Source organism: Apodemus sylvaticus, chromosome 3 (genome assembly GCF_947179515.1).
Source record: "Apodemus sylvaticus chromosome 3, mApoSyl1.1, whole genome shotgun sequence".
Lineage (NCBI taxonomy): Eukaryota > Metazoa > Chordata > Mammalia > Rodentia > Muridae > Apodemus > Apodemus sylvaticus.
The window spans coordinates 130,931,834-130,958,403 of NC_067474.1; the positions used below are offsets into that span (position 1 = coordinate 130,931,834).

The following is a 26,570-nucleotide window of genomic DNA, read 5'->3' on the forward strand; positions in this document are numbered from 1 at the left end:
TATACTGTGGAGCTCACTTTAGAGACCAAGCTGGCCTTGAATTCATAGAGGTCCACCTGCTTGTGCCTCTGGAGCACAGGGGTTGAAAGTGTGCACCACCACGCCCAACTCAGAAGTCTTTTTGTTGAGGGAAAGAAAAGCCATGTTAGGAGATGGAGAGATGGACAGGAGCATGCACTGCCCCTGCAGAAAACTCAAGCTCAGTCTCCAGCGCCCACCTCAGGGATCTACCTGTAACTCCAGCCCCACGCCCCTCACAAACACACTTTAGGCCTGCACCCAAGGGTACACGCCCCCTCACAAACACACCTTAGACCATTTGGAGACTCAAGTGGCCAGAAGACAACAACCCTAGATTGGAAAAGGATAGAGCCATCCCTTCTACTCTAGTTGGAAGGATCAGCAAGAGGTCTTCTCAGTGGATAGACAGGCTCTCTCAGAAGAGGCCATCGAGAGCCCCAGAGTGGTCACTCACACCAGTGATCCCTACTCCAGCCCAACCTTAGCTGCATAATGAATCTGTTCATTGAAAGGCCAAGCCAAGTAGATGGTGATGGTATGTGTCTTTAATCCCAGGACTCAAGAGGCAAACACATCTTTGTGAGTTCAAAGCCAGCCTGGCCTACAGAACTAGTCCCAAGACTGCCAAGGCTACACAAAGAAAATGGTCTTGGGAAAAAAAGGGGAAAAAAAAAGCTAGTAAGCCAGTGCTTGCTACAATTGGCAATTGGTGGCAGCCGTCAGCTGGTAATGGAAGCAGAATCTGGTCTGCAGTCATTACACACCTGTGTCTCTATGACACAGGATCTTGCAGAATCTGGAAAGGAGAAAGAGCTCAAGAAATGTCAACTTGTCCTGGCATTTTGATGCCATCCAGTGCTTATTCTAGGTGATTCCCTGTCTCTGTAGCCCCAAGAGCCGACCTCAGAGCTGCTTCTATTTCCAGTTTTGCTAAGGGTTCACTTTCTCAGCCAGGCAGTGGTGGCACACGCCTGTAATCCCAGCACTCTGGGAGGCAGAGGCAGACAGATTTCTGAGTTCGAAGCCAGCCTGGTCTACAAAGTGAGTTCCAGGACAGCCAGGGCTACACAGAGAAACCCTGTCTCAAAAAAACCAAATCCAAAAAAAACAAAAACAAAACAAACAAAAAAGTACACTTTCTCTGCAGTGGACTTCTTCCCATTACAGACGGGAGAATACCATGTACACAGGCTTCCTTTCTCTTTTTCATATTATCTTTACTTATGTGTCTTTTACTTATGAGAGTCTGCATATGAATCGTGTGTGTGTGTGTGTGTGTGTGTGTGTGTGTGTGTGTGTGTGTGTTTAAGTTTCCCTCAGAGGTCTGGTGTTGAATCTCTTGGAGCTAGAGTTACAAGCAGCTGTGACCTCTCCATTGTGGGCGCTGGAAGCCAAACCCAGGTCCTCTGCAAAAACAAAAGTTAGCGTAACTGCTGAGCCATCTCTCCAGGCCTAAGGCTTCCTCTCATGCCCAGGCGCCGCTTAGCCACAGGGTCCAGTGTTGTAGGTCATTCATTCCTCCTTAGCTACCCATCCTCAAACCAACAGGGGATTGATTACCCCACCCCCACCCCAGGACAAGCCCTGGAGCTGATGATGTTAATTTGCACAAGTTCTCAAAAAGTTTGGCAGTATGTAGCAAGGCCAAAAACATATTCATGCTTTTTGACCCAAACAACCCCATTTCTGGGAATCTGTCCTGAGGACATTCTGCAAATGATTGATGGGAGGACTGTGTAGTAATATAAAATATTTATGATATAATGATTAAGAAGTCTGGAAGAACTGAGTAAGAGGCTAGCCAGATGTGACAGCGGTATCAGAACAACAAATTTATTGAAGTATTTTTTTTCCCCAAAAAAGCTTTATTTTGTTTCTGAGGCAGAATCTTTCTAGGTAGCGCTGGCTGTTCCAGAATTCTCTATATAGACCATGCTGAGACCTGGAACTCACAAGAGATCTGACTACCTCTGCCTCCTGAGTGCTGGATCAAAGGCCTGTGCCACCATGCCCAACTTCTTTCCCAAACATTCTGTATGAGGACATTGATTTTTACCCTCAGATGAGATATCAGAGTCTAACAGTCAGGAGCAAATAGAAATAGCACAGTCACTTGGGAAAGCAACATGTTTCCAAATGTTGTACGTAAATTATGTCATCACAAATACAATAATCAGACAGGCTGGGCAGTACAGGCCTGTTATAGTCCCTTGAGAGGTAGACACACCAGGGTAGGGAGTTCAAGGCCAGGCTGAACTACTTGAGACCATGTCTCAAAAAACATTTTAAAATAAAAATTTAAAAATACAATACACAAACTGAACGTTAGTAAGAACTACAAAGGAAAAAGCAATTATCTGCCAAGGCTTCCAGAAGTTTGGGCTGACTGATTCAAGTTCAGGCTTAAAGGTTATCTTGCCAAGACAAAGGGGCCCCAACATGTACAAAGGCAAGAACATGTGAATTTAGGAAATTACCGAGGGCAATTCGGGACTAGGAGGCAGCGAGTGGGTGTGAGGCACTTAGCGGGGGAAAAAAACTTTAGTTATAGTTGGATGGTGCAGGGCTCTGGGCTTTGGAGCAACCATGAGATTTGCATTTTAGAGCGATGAGTTTGGCCTGCATGGAAAGAGTGCAAAGGAGGTCCTAGGGGTTGCGCTGGGTCGGGAATAAAGGGTGGCGCTAAGGGGACCCGCAGACTCCCTTTCTCAACATCCTGACTTACACTTGGCCAACGACTAGCGTCTCCAGGATCCCCCCCTCCCTTCTCCTCCCCCTAGGGCCCCACAGGCGGGCGGGCGGGCGAGCCGCGGAGGCGAGGCAAGGGGTGGCCCTGCCTGGGTGGTCTCCTGCCCCGCCCCCTGCGGCGCCGTTACCTAGCAACGGATCCGGCTGCAAAGCTGTGGGTAATTTGCCGCCCCCTTAGCCAATGGGAGGGCGTCACCCCGGGCCCGCTCCTTTTTTCTGAGGCTCCTGCTGCTTCCCGAGATCCACAGTCGCCACCTTGAGCTGTGAGGTGCTTCGCAGCCCGTCGCGTCCACTCACACGCGGAGCCCACTTTGGACCACGGCCCACAGATCCAGCGGGGCTTGAGACCACCACCCCGCACCGCCGCTCCGGGCTGCTCCTGTGCATCTGCACCCCCGCGTCTCACCCACGACGGCAAGTTCACGGCCCCTAGGAATCCCCAGGTGAAGCCGGGCGGCCCAGGGCGCCAAGCTAGCCTATGGCAGCGCTCAGATAACGCAGGTTGGGGGCGCTCGCGCCCCCCCATCCTCACCAGCATGGTTCGGCCACTGTCCCTTGGAGAGCTGCCTCCCAGCTACACACCTCCAGCTCGGTCCTCCGCACCGAATGTAAGTAGAGGATAAGCTAGAAGAATCGGGGCTGTCTGTGACTTAACATCACCTAAGTTGATCAGTTAAGTGACTTAAACGTCACTTGAACAACTGAGGGGTGTGTGATGGTTACAGGTCAAGTGATCTTGCTTGAAGACAAGCAAGAGCTAGCAAGTGATGTGTTAATTTATTTCCTATTATCTGGTCAATGAAAATAGTATGTCTGTGGGTTCACCTCTTTGCCTAGCTGACAGCTAGTGTGTGTTCGTGACTCACAACCTTCTAAAAAAATGGGCATTCTCAGGTGTACATTCTCAGGAGAAGGCACAGGGAAAAAAGTTAAATCTTCCACATTTGAAACCTTTATCTGTAGCTGTTTCCTGCCCTTCATCTAGAAGTCAGGAAAGCAGGACTTGACAGGGAGAAAAGGGAAGGATTCTACCTTGTTGCGATGATACCTGGATGACCCTTCCTTCTCTCTCCATCTCAGATCCTAGCTGGGGGCCTGCAGGCTCCTCTCTGGCTTCGTGCTTACTTCCAAAGTCTACTCTTCTCCCTGGGGTGCAGGATCCAGAGACACTGCGGCAAAGTGCTCTTCCTGGGACTGGTGGCCTTTGGGGCTCTGGCACTGGGTCTTCGAGTGGCTGTAATTGAGACAGACTTAGAACAGCTCTGGGTAGAAGGTGAGTTACCGACCGTAGCTGCTTTGGTATATGGAGCCCAAGACAAGGTCAGGATGAGGAGCTGACCACTGAACCCCAGCAGGCCTGGTCAAGGATCTAGAGGGCATCTCCCGTTCAGAGCCTGTGTACCTGGGCATTGCAGAGTGCCTGCCCTCTCCCAATCTCCCTCAGTGCTGTGGGTGGAGGCCTGGGCATGCTGCACGCTAGGCAAGTCTTTACCATCAACTGTCTCACACCCAATCTCTCTCACAAGTAAATGGCTAACTCTAGTGGTAGCCTCTTTTGAATAAGCTTGCGGAATATTCATCTTTGATCGTGTGTCTGTCTATTTAGCATTTATAGCTAAGTTTTTTTTTAATCATACATCAGATTTTACAAATAGAACAAGATACATTTTTCAGTAGCCAAGGGAAGTAAAATGTGTTGGGGGCGGGGAGTTCTGTACAAAACAAAGCCAAGTGCTGTTGTGTTGAATAAAAGAAGGCAGGGAGAAAGGGCTCTGACCAAAAACTCAGGTCTATGCCGTGGTCCCAGATGCTCAAGGGCCTGAGGCAAGAGAACTGCTTTCGGTCTAGGAATTTAACAATAGCCTATCTCAGACACAAGACAGACAGACGGAAGATCAGTGAGGATGTATCTGGGTGGCATGGCAGACTGCTTGTCGAACATGCCCAGAACCCTAGCTAAGTTTGAACCCTGATGCTATGGGAGGGGGAGGGATGGGAAGAGAAGGGATAGGAGGAGGGATGGGAGGAGGAGAAGCAAGGGTAAAAAGAAAAGTTAGAGTGTGGCGGAGGCAGTGGAGATGCATACCTTTAATCTTTAACTTGGGAGGCAGAGGCAGGTGGATTTCTGAGTTCAAGGCCAGCCTGGTCTACAGAGAGTTCCAGAACAGCCAGGGCTGCATGAAAAAAACTCTTTTTCGAAAAGAAGAGGGAGAGGGAGAGAAGGAAGGAGGGAGACAGGAAGGGAAGAAAGAAAAAGAATAATAAGAAAAAATCATTAAGTGTGAAAGAAAAGGAAACTTTGAACAAATCATCAGAGTAGACGTCCCAGGCCCCTGCAGCCCTTTAAGAACACAGACTTCGAGGCAATGTTCAGGGTCAAATGAGACCAAATCCTCACTTCCTAGTGGAAGTATTACACAGTTCATAATTTCAGAAGGCCTCTCTTCTTTCCTGGTGCCTCCTGGTTTCATGTGGCTGCTATTTGACAAAGGCAAATTCAACTTGGTTCTTCCCTGGGAAATCTGCATTTGTGGGTTCCCCAGACCTCCTCAGACCTGGCCCAGACCCAAAGCAGGTCCCAGGTCGCAGTCTCACACCCTGGAGTTATTTCAAATGTTGGCAAGTCCTAGGATACAGAGCAGATGTTTCTTGGAACCTTCCTACATCTTGGGCTTCCTCCCCATCTCCACCCTACCCCCAGCCCTCTGCAGACTCCTAAGCATTCACACTCTTAAGACAGCCCTAGGGTCCAGAGCAGATGTTTCTCCCTGCCTGCCAGTCTGCCCCCAGCATCAGGACACACATGTGCGCACACGCATATATGCATGCCCCCACACAAACCACTGCTGCCTGGGTGGTCCCAAGTGACTTTTGAATATCCTGCCACAATAGAGTGAGTCTCCCTCCCATGCCCCGCCTCTCCTCTCCCTGCATTCCCCAGATCTCCCCCAATTAAACCCCGCTTGGATGTCCACACTTGCTTGTCTTTCTCCTGCCCTCCCCGCTAGTGGCTGCAGTTCGGAGGAATGTATTATGAGAGGGTAGTAATGGTGGCTTTGAGAGCAGGCCACCTTGACCTTGGGCCCTCCCGCAGTGGCCTCCTCTGTGTGGAGAACAGTAAGATCCGCGTCTCGTTGATCTTCTCTCTGTAACTCTGGAGTGGAGTTGTCTCATTTAAAGCCCCACACAATGAGGAGTCAGTTGATGGACTTGAGAGCCGAGGAGACATTTTTGTTTCTGGTTTTGCTAGGACTGGAAGTAGAAGCAGGACCTGCAGTTAGCAGAGTTTGAAATAGAGGTCAAGACTCTCCTTGCCTGTAGATGGGATGTGTTTTCCTTTCCTGGGTTTTTGTTTGTTTGTTTGTTTGGTTGGTTGGTTGGTTGGTTGGTTGGTTGGTTGTTTTGGAGGGTGTTGGTTGGAGGTTAGGGATCAAACACCACTACCCTGATCAACTTAAAACTAAGAGGCTTTCTGGGCGGTGGTGAAGCATGACTTTAGTCCAAGGAGGCAGGAGCCAGAGGATCTCTGAGTTTGAGGCCAGCTTGGTCTAAGTTTCAGAACAGACAGAAGCCCTGTCTCAAAAAAAAAAAAAAAAGTAAATAAGTAAGTAGTCATGAGGCCTGAAAGAAGAAAGAGACTCAGAGAGCAAGGTACTTCCGGTGCGAGCGGGACCTGAGTTTAGATCCCAGGCATCTGTGTGAAAGCCCGGTGTGGCACGCACACCTGGAACCCAGCACTGGATAAGGGTGGCAGGGGGATTCTGAGATTGGCAGCTAGTCTAACTGAACCCATGGGCTCCAGCTCAGGCAGAAACTTTGTCTCCAAAAAGGAAGGTGGAGGAACTGCAAAGACACCTTAGTAGTTAGTAGCATATGCCGCAGTCTCAAGGACCAGAGTTCAGATCCATGTAACAACTGAGTATCACACACACACACACACAGTGTCAAAGGAGTGTAGGTAGGAGGATCTCTGGGATTCGTTGGCTTCAGGCCTTGCTGAGAAAACATAAAATCCAGCTTCAAGGAGATAGAGGACACCTTTGTATGGACACAGGCGTGCACACCTGCACACACACAGATAGTTCTGTGCATTGCAGTGATAGCATGTACCCCGACTTGAAGGTAAGGAGCAGACAGCCCTGTGATGTGGAAGGCGGGGATCCCCACCCACCTGGGGTGGAGGCCCGGGGGGACACTAGTCTCCCTTCTCGACCACTTGACTTTACTGTCTCTTGCAGCCAGCCAGCCCTCCCACCCTGTGGCAGTGCCATCATTAAGGCCCTTTCAGTCTTCCCCCAAACACCAGTAATTATACATCTGGAGTCCTTGTAACCACATGAAAGAGAAAAAAAGGGGGTTCATAGAACAGGAAGGAAGAGGCTGAGGTTTTCTTCTTGTAACAGGAGATTTGGCAATAGAGAATTCTGGGGTGATTAGTCTGTCAGACAAAGGACATCAGCCAGGACCAATGTCCTTTCTTTCTCCTCTGTCCTCAGCATAGAGACTTTTTGTCCTCAGGCTTATCCCAAATGGACTGCAGAGTGAGTTCAAGACCCAGTCTTGACACCTTGTTGAAATGGTGTCTCAACCCTAAAGTTCTAGGACTGGGAGGGGTGCTCAGTGGGTGAGTGCTTGTCCCACAAGCTTGTGGACTAGACTGTGGATCCCAGCACCCACGCAGAGACCGTGGAGTGCATCTGTAACTCCAGCACAGAGGTGGATCCTGCACCTTGCTGGCAAACTGATACAGCAAAAATGCTGAGATCCAGGTTCACTGAGAGACCCTGTCTCAAAAAATGGTGAGGAAAGTGATAAGGGAAGACACCTGACCTGTATCCTTCACACACACACACACACACACACACACACACACACACACACAGCATGTGCACACAGGTGCATGTATACATAGGCACACACACAGTCCCACACACATACATGCACATATATACAGGCATACACAGACACAGGCATATATACATGCACACACATACGCACACGGACTAACACACACATAGTCACGAATACACAAACATACACTGGCACACATAAACACACATAATTAAAAGTACTTTTTTAGCCTTTAACCCCAGCACTTGGGAGGCAGAGACAGGTGGAGTTCTGAGTTCAAGGCCAGCCTGGTCTACAGAGTGAGTTCCAAGACAGCCGGGGCTACACAGAGAAACCCTGTCTTGAGAAACCAAAAAAAAGAATAAAACTTAATTAATTAATTAATTTAATTTTTAAAAAAAGTACTTTTTTAAAGCCTATTCTGGTAGTGTGCCATCCTAGCATGCCATTCAATACTAAATACATAGATGGGTAGATGGATGGATGGATGGATGGATGGACGGATGGATGGACAGATGAACAGAAATAAAGTAGGGGGGAAAATTGAGAAGCCTTTCAGCCAATTTCCTGTCTGTTCTACTTGTCAAGAATATATTACTGGTAAATTCTTCACTTAGCAAACTGCAGTGTGATTGTCTGATGGGTCCATGGGAAATGTGGTTTCACCCTGTGGCGCTAGAGAGGAGTCCAGGTGTTCATAATCACTGGCTTTTCTGAGGATGGCCAGTGAAACCAGTCAGCTAGCAAAGAGGCTAAGGAAACAATTGGCCGGACTTCAGCTCCGCCTCCACACTGCCCCTGGGTTCGAGTAAACCATGTAAACCAGCCAAGCCAGTTCCTGCTTGGAGCCCTCCTGCCCTTTGCTCCCTTCCTATCAGCTCCTGGGAGGGAGGGCTCAGACTCTCACAGGAGCCCTGAACCCATGCACGCACACTCTAGGCCCCAGTCTGGCTTCTTCAGCACAGTTGTGGCGCTTCCCTGGCTCACTCTTGGTTTTTTTATGTGCATGTTTGTTTGTCTGCATGTATGTCTGTGTACTGTATGTTTGCCAAGTGCCTGCAGAGGCTGGAAAAAGAGCAGATCCCTGGAGCTGGTGTTATAGAGCGCAGTGGGCCACCCTGGAGGTGTTAGTAATCTAACTTACTCCTCCAGAGGAACAGCGGGGCCTACTGCAGTGCCAGCTCTCCAGACCCTTAGGCCTCTCTTAACACTGTCAACACCCCAAACCTTTAACAGTGCATAGCACTAGATCCTGAACCCCCTCTCCTAATTCATAGACTGGCTCTTACTGTAGGCTTGTCAGAAAATGAAAGCATCAGGTCATCTGAGGCTCTGTTCAGAACCTGCCATGATCCCTGTTCCGGTCACAGGGCCTGTCGCTCAGCTGTCACAGCTTTTGGAAGTTTACAGGCACAATTTTTAGACTGGTGCTTGTGAGCATTGGTTCTGAAATGGCATGCCAAATCACACTCCATGGGGGACCTCTATAATCCGGCAGTGCTGTCAGTTTTAATTTTTTTTTCTTTTTCTTTTTCTTTTTCTTTTTTTATTTTTTTTTATTTTTATTTTTTTGGATTTGGTTTTTTTGAGACAGGTTTCTCTATGTAGCCCTGGCTGTCCTGGGACTCACTCTGTAGACCAGGCTGGCCTCGAACTCACCTGTGTAGCCCTGGCTGTCCTGGGACTCACTCTGTAGACCAGGCTGGCCTCGAACTCAGAAATCCACCTGTCTCTGCCTCTGCCTCCCAGAGTGCGCCACCACCGCCCGGCTTAAATTTTTTTTTTTTTAAAGATTTGTTTATTTATTATATGTAAGTACACTGTAGCTGTCTTCAAACACCAGAAGAGGGCATCAGATCTCTTTACGGATGGTTGTAAGCCACCATGTGGGTGCTGGGATTTGAACTCATGACCTTTGGAAGAGCAGTCAGTGCTCTTACCCGCTGAGCCATCTCTCCAGCCCTTAAATTTTTAATTAATTTAGTAAATAGTAATTCGTTGCTGTCTTATTATTCAAACAGGATCACCACAGCAGTTCAAGTTGGCCTTAAACACACAACAATCCTACCTCAGCTACTTAAGTACTGGCCTCGGCTACATAGAAAGTACTCAGTCCAGTACTGAGGCCAGCCTGGACTACATGAAGCCCCACTGCAAAATCAAAAACAAAAAGAAAGCCACAGAAATCCCAGAACTTGGGTGGCAGAGGCAGGCGGATTTCTGAGTTCAAGGCCAACCTGGTCTGCAGAGTGAGTTCCAGAACAGGTCAGGGCTACACAGAGAAACCCTGTCTCAAAAAATATCCAAAAAAGAGAGAGAGAGAGAGAGAGAGAGAGAGAGAGAGAGAGAGAGAGAGAGAGAGAGAGAGAGAGAGAGAGAGAGGAGGGGAGGGGAGGGGAGGGGGGAGAGGGGAGAGGAGAGGAAAAGAAAAGAAAAGAAAAGAAAAGAAAAAGAAAAAAAAGAAAGGAGCAGTGGGTTGGGGGATGTACCTTAGGACAGGACACCTGCCTGGCTGGCACATGCTGTCCCCTTGGAGGTAGCACCTATGCTGGTTTAACCAGTTATGTCCCTTTTTGTAAAGGAGCCAGCCCTCTGCAGATGTCGTCATTGTCTGTCCTCCCATTTTTCCCCAGCTGTCCCTTCTCTCTCCTAGTTCCCTCCATTTTCTGTCATGTCATTTCTCTCCTGGAAACTCCTGGCTACAATTCCATATCTTTCCTATGGTGCCAGGCAGTTCTTAGGTCTTTTGCCTACCTTTCTCCATTTTCTTTTTTTAATGACTTGTTTATTTTTTATTTTGTGTGCATTGGTGTTTTGCCTGCATGTACGTCTGTGTGAGGGTGTCGGATCCCCTGGAACATGAGTTACAGACAGTTGTGAGCTGCCATGTGGGTGCTGAGAATTGAACCTGGGTCCTGTGGAAGAGCAGCCAGAGCTCTGGCCACCCAGCCATCTCTCCAGCCCTGCCTGCCTTTATCTTAATACTACCAAGGTGGGCACTATCTGCTTGGTTGGTTGGTTGGTTTGATTTGGTTTTTGGGACAGGGATTCACTGTTTAACCAAGCTGTAAGCCCATGAAATTCAACATTAGTGGCCCTGCCTCAGCTTGTGAAGTGCTGGGGTCACAGGACTGAGCCACCACACTCAGCCCCACTTTAAAGATGAGTAAAGTGTCCTGGAGAGGTAACTCGCAGTAAAGAGCACTAGCCACTCTTACAGAGACCCAGGTCCAATTCCCAGCACCCAGGGGAGGCTCACAGCCGTCTGTAACTCTCCTGTTCTGACCTCCAAGGGCGCCAGACACGCACCTCTCACGCATACCGACATGCAGACAAAACATTTATACACATTAAATAAATAAACCCTAAAACCCTTTTTTAATATTTTAAAATACATAAATAAAGTTGAGAATTGAGGCTCAGCGAGAGTAGTTTGCCCCGACACAGCCTGTCAGAAGCAGGCTGGGGTAAGGCCTGAAGACAGCTTCCTTCCTTCCCTGGTCACATCGCCTGCTCCCTCCGCCCTGGTATTGGTCACCAGCCTTGCCAGCTGACCTTTAACTTTCTCTGCCCACATTTCATCCGGAGGATTCTTTAGTCTTGCCAGTGTGTTTTAAGTGAACCGTGTTTCTTACTCCGGCGTTTTTATCATGTCTCTCCTGGTTTCTTCCTCTCCGTCGCATGCCTCCATGTCCATCCTTACAGGGGTTCCTCTCTGCCCTGTCCCCCTTCCTTCTGTGTGGCAGACACTAATCCCAGCCTGGTGGAATAAACACTGCAATGCATACTCGGGCCAGAGCGGGGCTGGGAAGAGGAGAGCGCGTGGGAGGAAGCCGTGTGGACGGTCCTGAGGGAGGGCATGGGATAGAGCATGCGTGGAAAACTGACTTGGGAAGGTCAGGGGTTTAAGGAGAGCCTGTGGTCTCAGAAAAGGGATCAACTACCGGGAATGGTGGCACACAATCGTAACCCAGGACCTGTGAAGTAGAGGCAGGAGGATTGTCCTGATTTTGAGACCATCCTGGCTACACAGGGAGTTCTGGATTCAGGAGCATGGCAGACAGTGGCCAACAAGAAAGGCCTCCAGGCAAGAAAAAGCCTGACAGAGTCTGAGAGCAGACCAAGTCCACAGTGTCCCTGATGTGGCTCTTGACCCTTCTCCAGTCCTAAGTGGTATCCCCCCAAAAAGTTCCTTCTTAACTGGGTGTGGCAGCTCCCCACCTTTAGTTCCAGTGTGTGGGAGGCAGAGGCAGGTGGATCTCCAAGAGAGCAAAAGAATTGAGTTCCAGGAGAGCTAGGGCTGGTGCACAGAAACCTTGTCTCGAAAAACAACAAAAATGCCATCCTTTCTCAAGTCCCAGTTACACAGTGTGACTCCATGACTAACATGAAGTAACACGTGAGGGGCGCTGGATTAAGAACTCACCTGGCTCTTCCCTCCGTGAGGCTGGGGCAGGGTCTGGGTCTCTCAGGTCTCCTTGATTTCATCTCTACCGCACTTGCCCTGGTGGCAGGAAGCTCACACTGAAGACAGACCCTCCCCCTTGTGCGTGGGCTGCAGAACATGGGTGCAGGGTGCGGCCATCACTGCACCAGGCAGCCTGACTAGAATCAGCCTGTAGACCGGATTTTTAGTAAACCCTCCCCCTGTGCTCCCTCTTTGTCCTGCCCAGCTAAGCAGAGAGGGTCTGAGGGCCCCTAACCTGGATGGTCCGATAATCCTGCAAGCCTAGGTCACACTGATATTCTCCTTGTGTGTGGGGGGAGGAGGGGATTGAGCCCCAGGCCCTGCACATCCTGTGCAAGTGCTCTAGCGCTGACCCACACCTATTCACGTGGTCAAGCCCCTGCATCGGACTCCAGCCAATGTGGGGCATACTTAAACTCAGGACCACCACAGAGTCCCGCAACTGAGGCTTCGCCGTGCCCCTAAGAGAGGAAGGAGATTGCAGCGATAGGGGCAGGGCCACCTCAGCGGTTGGGACCCCCATTTCCCAGACCACCGGTTTACCTGGGCTCTTTGCTCTGGCAGTGGACAGCAGGGCGAGCCAGGAGCTGCATTATACCAAAGAGAAGCTGGGAGAGGAGGCCGCATACACCTCCCAGATGTTGATTCAGACCGCGCGCCAGGAGCTGGGGAACGTCCTCACCCCAGAGGCGCTCGGGTTTCACCTCCAGGCAGCGCTCACCGCCAGTAAAGTGCAAGTGTCACTTTATGGGAAGTAAGTCCAGTGAGGCCCCGGGTGGCTGGGCACGACCTGGTGCTGCGTGGGAGTTCTAGAATGAGGGTCCCTCTTCTGCTGATCACCTGTGCCATGATCATTACAGGTCCTGGGATTTGAACAAAATCTGCTACAAATCAGGGGTTCCCCTTATTGAAAATGGAATGATTGAACGGGTGAGTACCCCAGGCTTTCCCAAGTGCTGGCAGAGGCACTGTGGGAGGCTGAGGCTCCCCGGGGGTGGGGGTGTTGGGAGGATGGCAGAGGGTATCCTAGGAGCAGGACTGATGACATGGTGTCCCTGGCAGATGATTGAGAAGCTGTTTCCCTGTGTGATCCTCACCCCGCTTGACTGCTTTTGGGAAGGAGCCAAACTCCAGGGGGGATCTGCCTACTTGCCGTGAGTGCCAGTGGCCGCCCCTTCGCCCCGCCCCTTCGCCCCGTCTCATCTCCTGCCAGGGACTCCCCCGCAGAAAGGAGAGGTGTGGGGGCATGAATGAAAAGGATAGCCTCGCCAAGGCCTGACTGCCTCCCAGGACAGGATCAGAGAGAGCCTGGGCTGCCCAAGGCTTCCCACCTGCCTCTCCTCACCCATGGAGGGAAGGGGACCTGTGCAGTTTAGATAGAACACACAGATCCTCAGGCAAGGATCTGTCTGAGACTTTCCTGCTCACATTAGCCAGCTGTCAGCTGACTTGCTGCTTGGACTGAAAAGAAAGCCTGTCAGATGCAGGTGTGTGTCTGGTTACAGGTTAGAACCAAAGGTAGACATTCTGGACCCATCCACATGTTAGGCACACCCATCCCAAGGTCTGTCCCAGCCCCTTTCTTGTCCAGAGTTCACAGCAGCAGCCTGGTGTGTGGGTGCAGCCTGGTGTGCGCGCACAGCCTGGAGGCTGAGGCTAGCCAAGCCTTGCACACTCTCCTTGGGGAAGGGCAGGGCGGAGCAGTGCATGTACGTGCTGGAGTGAAGCGGGGTCTGCAGCAGCAGTCTGCGGGCAGCGCGGGGGCGCTGCGCGTTGGCCTTCATTAACTGCAGGCTTTCCCCAGGGGCCGCCCTGACATCCAGTGGACCAACCTGGATCCCCAGCAGCTGCTGGAGGAGCTGGGCCCCTTTGCCTCTTTGGAGGGCTTCCGGGAACTGCTAGACAAGGCACAGGTGGGCCAGGCCTATGTGGGGCGACCCTGTCTGAACCCTGATGACCCCCACTGTCCACCTAGTGCTCCCAACCGTCACAGCAGGCAGGTGGGTTTCTGGACAGGTCTGCCAAGAAAGATGGCTCCCTATCCTCCTCCCTCACCTGTGTGTTTCTGCGTTCTGAGAGGGGCTTCAGCCACACACACACACGCACACACATACACATGTGTGTGTTCCGTTCTTACTTGTTTCTAAAGAACCCTCAAGTGGCACATGAATCACTTTTTTTAAACTAAATGTAGGTGTGTGCCTGACTGTGCAGGCGAGTGCAGGCGCCCGAGGAGACCAAAGTGGTGGTCCTCTGTGAGTGGAGTTTCAGACAGTTGTCCGCTGCCTGACATGGGTGCTGGGACCACCGAGCCATCTCCCCAGCCCTGGCTCCTCTCGTTTTGTTTTTCAGTATTTGGTTTTGTTCTTTTTTCCTTTTTTGTTCTATGGTTTGTTTGGGGGGTAGGGAATAAGACACCCTACTCGCTGGTCTCACTATCCAGCCCTGACTGGCCTGGAACCTACTGTGTAGACTACACTGGCTTTGAACTCAGAGACTCACCTGCTGCCATCTCCCTAGTGCTGGGACTGAAGCCTGCATTCTGCTTTCAGTTCTGTTCTGTTTTAAATTTTATTTATGCTCGCGCGCGCGCGCACATGTGTGTGTGAGTGTGTGTGTGTGTGTGTGTGTGTAATGTATGTGCATATATGGGTGCCAGAAGAAGGTGTCAGCTCACTTGGGCTGCAGCTGGTTGTGAGCTCATTTCCAGACCTGTGATTCCTTCTGTGGCCCCTGTAGAACACTAGCTGTTGGCTCATGCAGTAGGCAAGACACCCAGGAGAAAAGAGTCAGACCCACAGAGTTCTGTGTCAGGCACAGGTCATGGAGGTCCAAGCCCAGGGCTTTATCCAGATTTAGGTACACACACACATTCACACACACACACACACACACATTCACACACACACACACACATTCACACACACACACACTTTCCTTTTTTTGTTTTTTGTTTTGTTTTGTTTTTCAAGACAGGGTTTCTCTGTATAGTCCTGGCTGTCCTGGAACTCACTCTGTAGACCAGGCTGGCCTAGAACTCAGAAATCCGCCTGTCTCTGCCTTCCAAGTGCTGGGATTACAGGCATGCGTCACCACCGCCCGGCTTCACACTCACTTTCACACACACACTCACACACACACTCTCTCACACAGAGACACACGTCCTGAGCGCTGAGTTTACGTGCTAGGCTGGGCCATACTACGACCATTGTATGTGGTAGAAATGGTAACTGAATCCTGAGCCTAGCTGTCCCGGCAAGCCTCTACCACTGCGCCTTCTCCCCGACCACCTAGAGCTCTGGGTATCTTAACCCTCTCTGCTGCTGAGATGGCTCAGTAGGTAAAGGCACTTGTCACCAGGTCTGACGACCCGAGTTTGATTCCCAGGACCCACATGATGGAAAGAGAGAGAACTAATTCTCAGAAGCTGTGCCCTGACCTCCACATACGTGCTGTTACATGCTTGCATGTTCACATACACACACAAATAATGAGCATAACTTTTACAATTCTAAAGACTTTTTAAATTTTTATTCATTTTTTTATATGTGAGTTCACGGTCACTGTCTTCAGACACATCAGAGGTGGACATCGGATTCCATTACAGAAGGTTGTGAGCCACCATGTGGTTGCTGGGACTTGAACTCAGGACCTCTGGAGGAGTAGGCGGTGCTCTTAACTGCTGAGCCATCACTCTAATCTAATTCTACGACTTATAAAGCCCTTTCTGTTCCACTCTAGGCTCCCAATGTGGCCCAGGAACTGAGTGGGGGCTGCCATGGTTTCTCCCACAAGTTCATGCACTGGCAGGAGGAACTGCTCCTGGGGGGCACAGCCAGAGATCTCCAAGGACAGCTGCTGAGGTCGGGCCTCCCCTGGGACTTGGTGAGGGGACCTGGGAAGTCACCCCGTAACGAGCAGCTCTGGACCAAGCACCCACAGAGCCTCACGTGTCCAGGCAGTCTCTGACTTCCCTCCCACTCCCCTCCCCAGGGCAGAGGCCTTGCAGAGCACCTTCCTGCTGATGAGTCCCCGTCAGCTGTATGAGCACTTCCGGGGTGACTACCAGACACATGACATTGGCTGGAGTGAGGAGCAGGCCAGCATGGTGCTGCAGGCCTGGCAGAGGCGCTTTGTGCAGGTCAGTCTGGGCAAGGGCAAAGGAGGGTTCCCTGGGGCCATGCCTTCCTCCGGTCCCCTCTCACTCACCCTGTCTCTCCAGCTAGCCCAGGAGGCTCTGCCGGTCAACGCATCCCAGCAGATCCACGCCTTCTCCTCCACCACCCTGGATGACGTCCTGCACACATTCTCTGAAGTCAGCACCACCCGTGTGGTAGGAGGCTATCTGCTCATGGTGGGTCCTGCCCCTAGCAACCTGGCCTCCTCTCCAGCAAGTTTCCCTGGAAACCCCTGTCTGAGATCATGTCCTCTCTCCACAGCTGGCCTATGCCTGCGTAACAATGCTACGGTGGGACTGCGCCCAGTCGCAGGGTGCCGTAGGTCTTGCCGGGGTGCTGCTGGTGGCCCTGGCGGTGGCCTCAGGGCTTGGGCTTTGTGCCATACTTGGCATCACTTTCAATGCTGCCACTACTCAGGTAAACCAGGGCTGGGCACGGGGGCAGCCTTTGCAGCCACCTCCAAGCTACACAGTTCCTCCAGATGTTTGATTCCCTGTTCTGCCCCTCCAGGTGCTACCCTTCTTGGCTCTGGGCATCGGCGTGGATGACATCTTCCTGCTGGCACATGCCTTCACAAAGTCCCCACCCGACACCCCTCTCCCAGTAAGGACCCATCCACCAGCTTGGGCCCATCAGGAATTCATCAAAGCGGTTAAGAGCCTCTTGGTTTGATTAATCGTGTCTGGTTGGCTATTAGCCTTTCTGAGCTTTCATCTCCCCGTTCAGAAATGGGTGTGATGCTAACAGTGCTAGTGTCCCGCGGGTTGACGTAAGACGAGTAATTCAAGACTGGTGTTTAGAACAGCAAAGGCCCATTCATGGTACACAACAAACGTTGATTGCTGTGGCCTCAGAAGTGCACTTCCACCTAGTTCCTGAGCCTCCCCCTTACTCTGCCTTGAAGTCCCACAGTCCTCTGTGGCCTGAGGGTCTGTCCCTGCTCTGTCCTGGCAGGAGCGCATGGGTGAGTGTTTGAGACGCACGGGCACCAGTGTGGCACTCACATCCATCAACAACATGATCGCCTTCTTCATGGCTGTCCTGGTTCCCATCCCTGCGCTGCGGGCTTTCTCCCTGCAGGTGAGGTGTCACGCACAGACAGGTGGGCTGGGGTGGGCATGGAGCACGGAGCACACTTCATCCAGCCGACGCGCCTCCCGTCGTCTCCCCAGGCAGCCATTGTGGTCGGCTGCAATTTCGCAGCAGTAATGCTTGTGTTCCCAGCCATCCTCAGCCTCGACCTGCGCCGGCGCCACCGCCAGCGCCTCGATGTTCTCTGCTGCTTTTCTAGGTATCACCATTCCTCTGTGCCCACCCCTTTCTGTCCTCAACCTCACCTGTAGCCTGTGCCCTACCCTGCACCCCAACCCATGACCCATCTGCTTTCTCTGACTCTTCTAGCCCCTGCTCTGCTCAAGTCATTCAGATGCTGCCCCAGGAGCTAGGGGACAGAGCAGTACCAGTGGGCATTGCCCACCTGACTGCCACCGTGCAAGCCTTTACCCACTGCGAAGCCAGCAGCCAGCATGTAGTCACCATTTTGCCTCCTCAAGCCCACTTGCTGTCTCCAACTTCTGACCCCCTGGGCTCTGAACTCTACAGCCCTGGGGGGTCCACAAGGGACCTTCTTGGTCAGGAGGAGGGGACCAGGCCAAAGGCGGCCTGCAGGTCCCTGCTCTGTGCCCACTGGACTCTCGCCCATTTTGCCCGCTACCAGCTTGCACCGTTACTGCTCCAGACACAAGCCAAGGTTAGTCCAGGCAGGGCAGGATGGAGGCTCAGTATGTCTGGTTCCAAGGAGGGCAGAGGGCAGAGGGCAGAGGGCCAGCCCTGGGCCTCCTGCTTAGTTCTCATTTCCGACAGGCCCTGGTGTTGCTGTTCTTTGGGGCTCTTTTGGGCCTGAGCCTCTATGGAGCCACCTTGGTACAAGATGGGCTGGCCCTGACAGATGTGGTCCCTCGGGGCACCAAGGAACATGCTTTCCTGAGCGCCCAGCTCAGGTACTTCTCCCTGTATGAGGTGGCTCTGGTGACACAGGGTGGCTTTGACTACGCCCACTCCCAACGCGCGCTCTTTGATCTGCACCAGCGCTTCAGTTCCCTCAAGGCCGTGCTGCCCCCACCTGCAACCCAGGCACCCCGAACCTGGCTTCACTACTACCGCAGCTGGCTCCAAGGTAAGAGGCCAGGAGACCCAACAGGCAGAAATGCCGCAGGGCGCGGTCTTTGGAACAGTAGGTGGACCCTGGTCCATCCCGTGTGCCTCCAGGTATCCAGGCTGCATTTGACCAAGACTGGGCTTCTGGGCGCATCACCCGCCACTCTTACCGCAACGGCTCTGAAGATGGCGCCCTGGCCTACAAGTTGCTCATCCAAACCGGAAACGCCCAGGAGCCTCTGGATTTCAGCCAGGTAAGGAGTGGGCTAACCTGGTCAAGGAGCACGGGTGGGCTCCAGACCCCACAGCCCAGACCTTTAGCCCTCTCTGCCTTTGCAGCTGACCACGAGGAAACTGGTGGACAAGGAGGGACTCATCCCCCCAGAGCTCTTCTACATGGGGCTAACCGTGTGGGTGAGCAGCGACCCCTTGGGCCTAGCAGCCTCTCAGGCCAACTTCTACCCGCCGCCTCCCGAATGGCTGCATGACAAATACGATACCACGGGAGAGAACCTTCGCAGTGAGTCCTGGGGGAGCTCGCCCGGAACCTGGTCCTCAGCCCCCGCGGGCCCCGATGCTCCGACCCGTCGCTGTTCCGCTCCCACCATCTCCTCCCTCTGCTCCTCTGTCCTCTCCACAGTCCCAGCAGCTCAGCCCTTGGAGTTTGCCCAGTTCCCCTTCCTGCTGCACGGACTCCAGAAGACCGCAGACTTTGTAGAAGCCATTGAAGGGGCCCGGGCGGCATGTGCAGAGGCGGGCCAGGCAGGGGTGCATGCCTACCCCAGTGGCTCCCCGTTCCTCTTCTGGGAGCAGTACCTGGGTCTTCGGCGCTGCTTCCTGCTGGCGGTCTGCATCTTGCTGGTGTGCACCTTCCTCGTCTGCGCCCTGCTCTTACTCAGCCCGTGGACAGCTGGCCTCATAGTGAGTATTGGCAGGGTGGACGGGAGAGACCCCAGCAGCAACCCACCCTGCCCTGTCCAGACCAGCGCGCCTCCTGCCGGGAGCCCTGGGTAAGCCCTGCCCTCCGCAGGTGCTGGTCCTGGCGATGATGACCGTGGAGCTCTTTGGTATCATGGGATTCCTGGGCATCAAACTGAGTGCCATCCCCGTGGTAATCCTCGTGGCCTCTATAGGCATTGGTGTTGAATTCACGGTTCACGTGGCTCTGGTAAGCATAGGCCCCGGGAGGAAAGGTCAGGTTTTAACAAAAAATGGTAAGATCGCCCTCTGTGTGCTGGGAACTATTTAAATGTTTAAGCTGGGTGTGGTGGTGCAGAGGATCTGGTTTCAAGTCCCAGCACCCACAAAGTGGTTCACAACTCTCTGTAACTCAAGTTCCAGGGGACCCAACCCTCTTTTCTGATCTCTCACATGGTGCTCATATATACATGCAAGCAAAACACACACATAAAATTAATAAATCTAAAAAGAAAAATAAAAAAGACTTCAACCATAGTACAGGTGTAGAGCCTTGCCTTCGTATGGAAGGCCCTGAGTCGAAGCTCCAGTCCTGAAAAAGACTGTTATAGCAATAGCATCCTAGCCAGGCACAGACTCACCCACATGCAGTTCCAGTTCATGAGAGGCAGGGCAGGAACTTCTCAGGTTCAAGTCATTTGGGCCAATCAAAGGTCTCCAACATGGTGTAGAGGGGCAATTCAGTTAACAATATAATCTTGTTTAGGCAAGGTTTTCTGTAGCTCAAGCTGGCCTCAAACTGTAGTTGAGAGTGATCTCTAATATCTCTTCTAAAAAAGATTTATTTATTTTATGAATATGAGTACACTGTAGCTGTCTTCAGACACACCAAAAGAGGGCATTCAATCCTATTACAGATGGTTGTGAGCCACCATGTAGTTGCTGGGAATTGAACTCAGGACCTCTGGAAAAGCAGTCAGTGCTCTTAACTGCTGAGCCATTTCTCCAGCCCAGTATCTTTTTTTTAAAGATTTATTTATTTTTATGTGCACTGATGGTTTGCCTAAATATGTCTGTGTGAGAGTGCCAGATCCCCTGGAACTGGAGTTACAGGCAGTTGTGGGCCACCCTGTGGTTGCTGGGAATTGAACTCAGGTCCTCTAGAAGAGCAGTCTGTGCTCTTAAACCACTGAGCCGTCTCTCACCCTAGCCTTTAATTTCTAATCCTCCTGGATCCAGTTGTTACAGGTGTGCACAACCATGTGGGCCCAGCTCCTACATCAAGTGTTGACTGTATCCTACTTACTTGTTTTTAAGTTGTTTTTATTTCATTTTTATTTTTTAGTGTGCCTGCATGTATATATGTGCACTGTGTGAGTGTACCTAATGTACAAAGAGATCAGAAGAGCTGGGCAGTGGTGGTGCACGCCTTTAATCCCAGCACTTGGGAGGCAGAGGCAGGCGGATTTCTGAGTTCAAGGCCAGCCTGTTCTACAGAGTGAGTTCCAGGACAGCCAGGGCTACACAGAGAAACCCTGTCTCAAAAAACAAAAACAAACCAAAAAAAAAAAAAAGATCAGAAGAGAGTGCCCAGTGCCCTGGAGCTAGAATTACAGACAGTTGTGAGTCACCATGTAGTTGCTGGGACTTGAACCCAGGTCCTCTGCAAGAGCAACAAGTGCCCTCAAGTCACCGGGCTAACTCTCCAGCCTTAATACTTACATCTTAAGTAGTCTAGATGGCCAGTAACTAAACAGATAAGGGCCGTATCTATACTGAGAAAGAAGTGAAGGCCTGTCTGGAATAGTTTAAAGACAGAATGGAAGGTGGGAAGATGGGAAACACTCCCCTCAGGCTAGCTCATGTAAGTTAGGCTGACCCCTACCTGTATGTCCAGGGATGACCTTGAACTTGTCCTGCGTGATTGGGACCAGCCATTCTTTTAAATAGTTTTACTATAAAAGAGATCACAGGACTGGAGAGATGGCTCAGCGGTTAAGAGCACTGGCTGCCCTTCCAGAAGTCCTGAGTTCAATTCCCAGCAACCACATGGTGGCTCACAACCATCTGTAATGAGATCTGGGGCCCTCTTCTGGTCTGCAAGCATAATGCAGGCAGAACACTGTATACATAATAAATAAGTAAATCTTTTTTTAAAACGGGGTCAGGACTTTGATGAATAGCATTGTGGGTATATAGGAGGGATTCCACTGAAACCAATGCCTGAGAGGCACAGGAGGTCCAGGACTCCCTAGAGGTTCACATTACTGGCCAGCTAAAGCACCAACACAACAACCAGTCTCCACAATAGCTCTCTTCTCCCACCCGGCAGCCCTACAGTAATAGATTATAAGAACAACATTTGAGCCCACTATGATGGCCACACCTGTAACCCAAGCACTCGGGAGTCAAAGAAAGGAAGTCACAACCATGTTAAGGACAGCCAGGTCTCCATCGCGACCTGAAAGAGCTTGTCTAAACAAGCGACGACACAGTAAACAAAGGGATGTATGAACAGGACTCAGTGACACACACCTGTAACCCCAGGAACTCAGTGGGTAGAGGCAGGAGGATGAGCTCACCCACAGGGATGTAACAAGTGTGAAGCCAGCCTGACTGTGTAGCAAGTCGGAAACCAGTTTAGGCTACATGAAACTCTATCTCAAACAATAAAAGATTGTAGGTAAATTACAGTAGTTGAATACTCACCGACAGGGCCAGGGCACAGGTTGGATATTTTCCCAGCACTGAGATGGGGGGCAGGGCAGCATACAATACAAAGAGTTTGAGCCAGGTGGTGATGGCACACACAGCCTGGTCTATACAGTGAGTTCCAGGACAGCCAGGGTTGTTACACAGAGAAAACCTGTGTCTCAAAAACAAACAAACAAACAAAAAAACAAAAGCAAAAAAACAAAAAACTGGGCTGGAGAGATGGCTCAGCGGTTAGGAGCACTGACTGCTCTTCTGGATGTCCTGAGTTCAAATCCCAGCAACCACATGGTGGCTCACAACCATCCATTGAGATCTGACTGACACCTTCCTCTGGTGTGTCTGATGACAGCTACGGTGTACTTACATAAAATAAGTAAATCTTTAAAAAAAAAAAAAACTACCCCAAGGGCAGGCATAATAGCACACATCTGTAATCCCTGCATTTGGGAAGAAGAGGCAGACATGTGTATGAGTTTAAGACCAGCCTGATTTATATAGTGAGTTCCAAAACAGTCAAGGCTACATGGAGACCCTGGCTCAAAAACACACCAAAAAGCTACCCTGAGAAGTGTTATCACCGTGTTGTCCATGCTCTTTGGCCAGGAGTCGGCACACATTTTTTATTATTACCTATACTTAATTTTGAGGACAACTTGTGGTAGCCAGTCTCTCTTTCCAGTTTGTGGATCCTGGAAATAAATTCAGATTATCAGGCGTAGTGGCTAGCGCCTTTATCCACTGAGCCCTCTTGCTGGCCCCTTGCACATTTTCTGTCTAAAAGGCCAGGGAGTAAGTGCTTTAGACTCTGCAAAGAACACAATCTTACCATCATAACACAAAAGCCACCAAAGACAGAAGTGCTTTCTTTGTTTTTCATTGTTGTTTTGAGATAGGGTCTCACTATGTAGCCCTGGCAACTCACCATGTAGCTAGCCCAGGCTGACCTCACAGAGCTCCTCTCAGTGCTGGGATTAAAGGTGTGCATCACTGTCCTGGCAGTAGCAGCAGTGATTTAATGAGCAAGTAGTGTGGCTTCAGCAAAAGTACCAACCAGACACCATTGGCACCTTCCTGGGCATTTCTCTGTGTGGCCAAACGCATCTCCAGAGTTACCAAAGTGGCCTCTACCATGCTTCCAGACCATTCCTGTGAAGTTAGCCATCCCGGCCTTCTGTGGGGGAGGGCCTGGGTGCAGCCTGGAATGGGAAGTCTCTGGGGACACTGGATGAGCTGGGTGTAGGAACTCCAGGACCCTCTCCCTAGGGCTTCCTGACCAGCCACGGTAGCCGGAACCTGCGGGCTGCTAGCGCTCTGGAACAGACCTTTGCCCCTGTGATGGATGGAGCTGTCTCTACATTGCTGGGTCTGCTCATGCTTGCTGGGTCTAACTTTGACTTCATCATAAGGTACAAGAGGGCTCAGGAAGAAGGGACTGCCCACCGGCCTCAGGTGGCCTCGGCCTGGCCACCGACCCTCGATCTCTTCCAGGTACTTCTTCGTGGTGCTGACGGTGCTGACGTTCTTGGGCCTGCTCCATGGACTCCTGCTGCTGCCTGTGCTGCTCTCTGTCCTGGGCCCTCCACCACAGGTGACCAAATTCTCCTGTCCTCACCCTAAGGGACAGGGTAGAAAAGCAAGGGGGGCAAACCCATAACCAAAGGCCCTCAGTGGCTAACAGAGGGCTCAACTCTGAAGGGCCCTCCTAAAAGAGCCCTCCATCCGCTGAAAGTGGTCGCCTCAGATGCTGGGCTCCCACCCCTCAGCCTTCAGTGGGACTGGCCTTAGCCTTTTAGGACCCAGAGCAGAGGTTGGGTTTGGCAGGCCTTGAAATCTTGCTCTGTAAAATCTGACATCCCTGTCACAGAGACCCCGCAGGGCCTCAGGGCCTGACTTGGGACTGGTATCTCTTTCAGGTGGTACAGATATACAAGGAGAGTCCACAGGCCCTGAGCTCTGCAGCTCCACAGAGAGGCGGGCTCAGGTGGAGCATGCCCCCCACCCTGCCCCAGAGTTTTGCCAGAGTGACTACCTCTATGACTGTGGCCCTCCACCCACCACCACTGCCTGGAGCTTACGTCCACCCAGCCTCCGAGGAGCCCACGTAGTCTCCCACTGCCGCCCCAGCTGCCAGCAGCACTAGCAACCTCAGTTCTAGAGGACTGGGTCTAGCCACCCAGTGAAAGAGTATCAGAATCACAGAGACCCCACAGGGCCAAACGGAGTCACTGGGAGGCAATGGGTGAGGTATGGAATGTAGGATGGACCCCTGGAGGGCCTTATGCTGCTTCTGCATCTTGTCCCCTGACTCAGTTACCACAAACCTAGCTGACACCCAAATAAAAACAGCTACTGCTTGGACAAGAGCCTGCCAGCACATAGGAACTCAAGGGGGCTCGTGTCTGGATCCCGGTTGGGCTGAGAGGCTACATTCTGGCTGCAGTGTGGCCCTGTCCTGTTCCATCCCACACTGTCCCCTCAGTAGACCGAGCCTGAGGGTTCCTAGCACATTCTCCCATCCCTGGCCCGTCATTGTTTGATGACTCCTAGGGAGGCCCTCTGCTCCCCTCTCTCCTTCCTACCACATAAATTATTTATATGAAGATGTTTATTTTTGTATATAGATGCTATCACTGCTCAAAGTTCTATTTTTAAAGAGTAAAATATATTCTATACAAATTCATTTCAAATGACTGGAGGTTTTTTTTTTTTAAATGACTTGGGGTGCGGATCAGAGGTGGCTTGTGGGGTGTCAGGGCCTGAAATCCTGGGCTTGTCTCCTTCAGGGTGGGAATGACCTCAGATGCTGAGATTTAATCATCAAAATAATTGGGTCAGCATAAATGCTTGGTATAAGGTGCTTTGGGAGCCTCAGGTGACCATGCAGACATGGCCAAGTCCAAAAAACACCACACACGCAATCCTGAAATGGCACAGAAATGCATTTTCCTGTCACAAAGACAGGAATCTCTCAAGGAGGTCTACCCCAAGTGCCTGAGCAGTACATGAATTCTAGGCCTGAAGAAGACACAGGTGAAGGCAACACGTGCGCGTGCGTCAAGGCCTTTGTGAAGCCCAATCGGTTCAGCCCGAGGTGCCAAAGGGCCCCAGCCGCCTGGCTTTCATCCCCCAGCATGGGAGGCTCAAACTCAAAGCTGCATGGCTAAGAGTGGCAGGCTCTGCCAACCAAAGCCCAAGGTTCAAACCAAAGCGGAGGCCGTGTTCCAGCTCAGGCCCCTAGAGGTGCCTGGGCCCCTGGGAAGGCCCCTAGGGACAGATGGACGCTGGGACACACCTACACACTGTTTGCCAGATGACCAGTGCACTGTGCAGTTTTTACAAATAAACTTGGGGCAAGGTCTATCTTTTAAAAAATGCTTCATGGGCTGAGGCGATGGCTCAATGGTTAGCGCTGACTGCTTTCCCAAAGGCCCTGAATTCGAATCCCAGCAACCACATGGCGGCTCACAATTATCTCTAATGAGATCTGACGCCCTCTTCTGGTGTATCTAAAGACAGCTACAGTGTACTTACATATAACAAAAAATAAATCTTTGGGCCTGAGCGAGCAGAGGGCCTGAGTTCAATTTCCAGCAACCACATGATGGCTCACAACCATCTGTACAGCTACAGTGTACTCATATACATAAATAAATAAATCTTTAAAAAAAATGCTTAGTATAGAAAATGCAAAGCCCTTTCTTGGAAAAGAAAAGACAAAGCAAACAGAAAATGATGCAAACATTAGTGTCGTGTTCTCCCGCCTCACCTTGCCGCCTTGCAGCTCCCTGCTCCTTCAGCACACAGGGGAGGGGCAAATTTGAGACACAGGCAGACGCGGTGAAAGAGAAGGTAAGGGAAATGGCGCGCTGAAGAAGAGAAGGGGAAGGCAGGGCCTACGGAGCTATTTTAGGAGGCTTGTGGAGTGAGGAGATAGAGCCCAGAATAACCTCCAGGACAGCGTCTGGGAGGCAGAAAGCTGTCGCTGGCCAGCTAACCATGAAGGATGTCAATGCGCAAGCCAGTGACAGCACTGAGCTAAGGAGCTGGCGGTGGAGTTGGCCAGCCCTGTCGTGCAGCACCATGGAAGAAGCTGAACACGCCCCTGGCTACGGTCAGAGCGTCCCTGATGGGCACTGACACCCTGGGATCTGTGGTAAGCAGATCATCCGCTTAGCAGGAGTGATCACACCCAGGCACACTTCAGTCTCACACCTCCCCCACACAGAGGTTGGAAAACCATAGTCCAACCAAACATTATACACACAAAGCACACTGTAGCTAAATCAATACTAAATGCCTTAAAATAATTAAGATTAGCTGGCATGGTGAGAAGACCAGTAATAGCATTTTTGTGGGAGGATTAGTGGTCATCCTCTAGTACTTGGGTTTAAGGTTAGCCTCTGATACATGAAATGCTATCTTATTTTTTTTTAATTTTATTACATTTTATCTGGTGTTTGGGATGGGCATACGTTATACTGGTCTATGCTGGTTGGGTGTGTCCGTGCTATGTC

The 26,570-nt window shown here is 51.3% G+C and overlaps 1 protein-coding gene across 3 annotated transcripts; it reads left to right on the plus strand.

Moving 5' to 3' along the window:
* The first annotated feature begins 2,816 nt into the window (after positions 1-2,816).
* On the plus strand, positions 2,817-24,709 carry Ptch2 (patched 2). 3 transcript variants are annotated; one of them, XM_052177107.1, is made up of 22 exons: positions 2,817-3,377; positions 3,850-4,042; positions 12,653-12,842; positions 12,949-13,018; positions 13,151-13,242; positions 13,893-14,088; positions 15,830-15,951; positions 16,082-16,229; positions 16,311-16,442; positions 16,528-16,683; positions 16,777-16,869; positions 17,221-17,346; positions 17,439-17,557; positions 17,668-18,016; positions 18,130-18,442; positions 18,535-18,677; positions 18,763-18,943; positions 19,064-19,344; positions 19,454-19,591; positions 23,320-23,462; positions 23,545-23,644; positions 23,970-24,709. In XM_052177107.1, exons 1-22 carry the CDS (start codon positions 3,306-3,308, stop codon positions 24,159-24,161), a joined length of 3,549 nt encoding a protein of 1,182 aa, XP_052033067.1. In that variant the 5' UTR covers positions 2,817-3,305; the 3' UTR covers positions 24,162-24,709. The 3 variants fall into 3 exon arrangements, with proteins under 3 accessions (XP_052033067.1, XP_052033068.1, XP_052033069.1); XM_052177108.1 differs by having other exon boundaries at positions 13,893-14,001; XM_052177109.1 differs by lacking the exons at positions 19,064-19,344; positions 19,454-19,591; positions 23,320-23,462; positions 23,545-23,644; positions 23,970-24,709 and having other exon boundaries at positions 18,130-18,266; positions 18,355-18,442; positions 18,763-18,858.
* Positions 24,710-26,570: the final 1,861 nt, after the last annotated feature.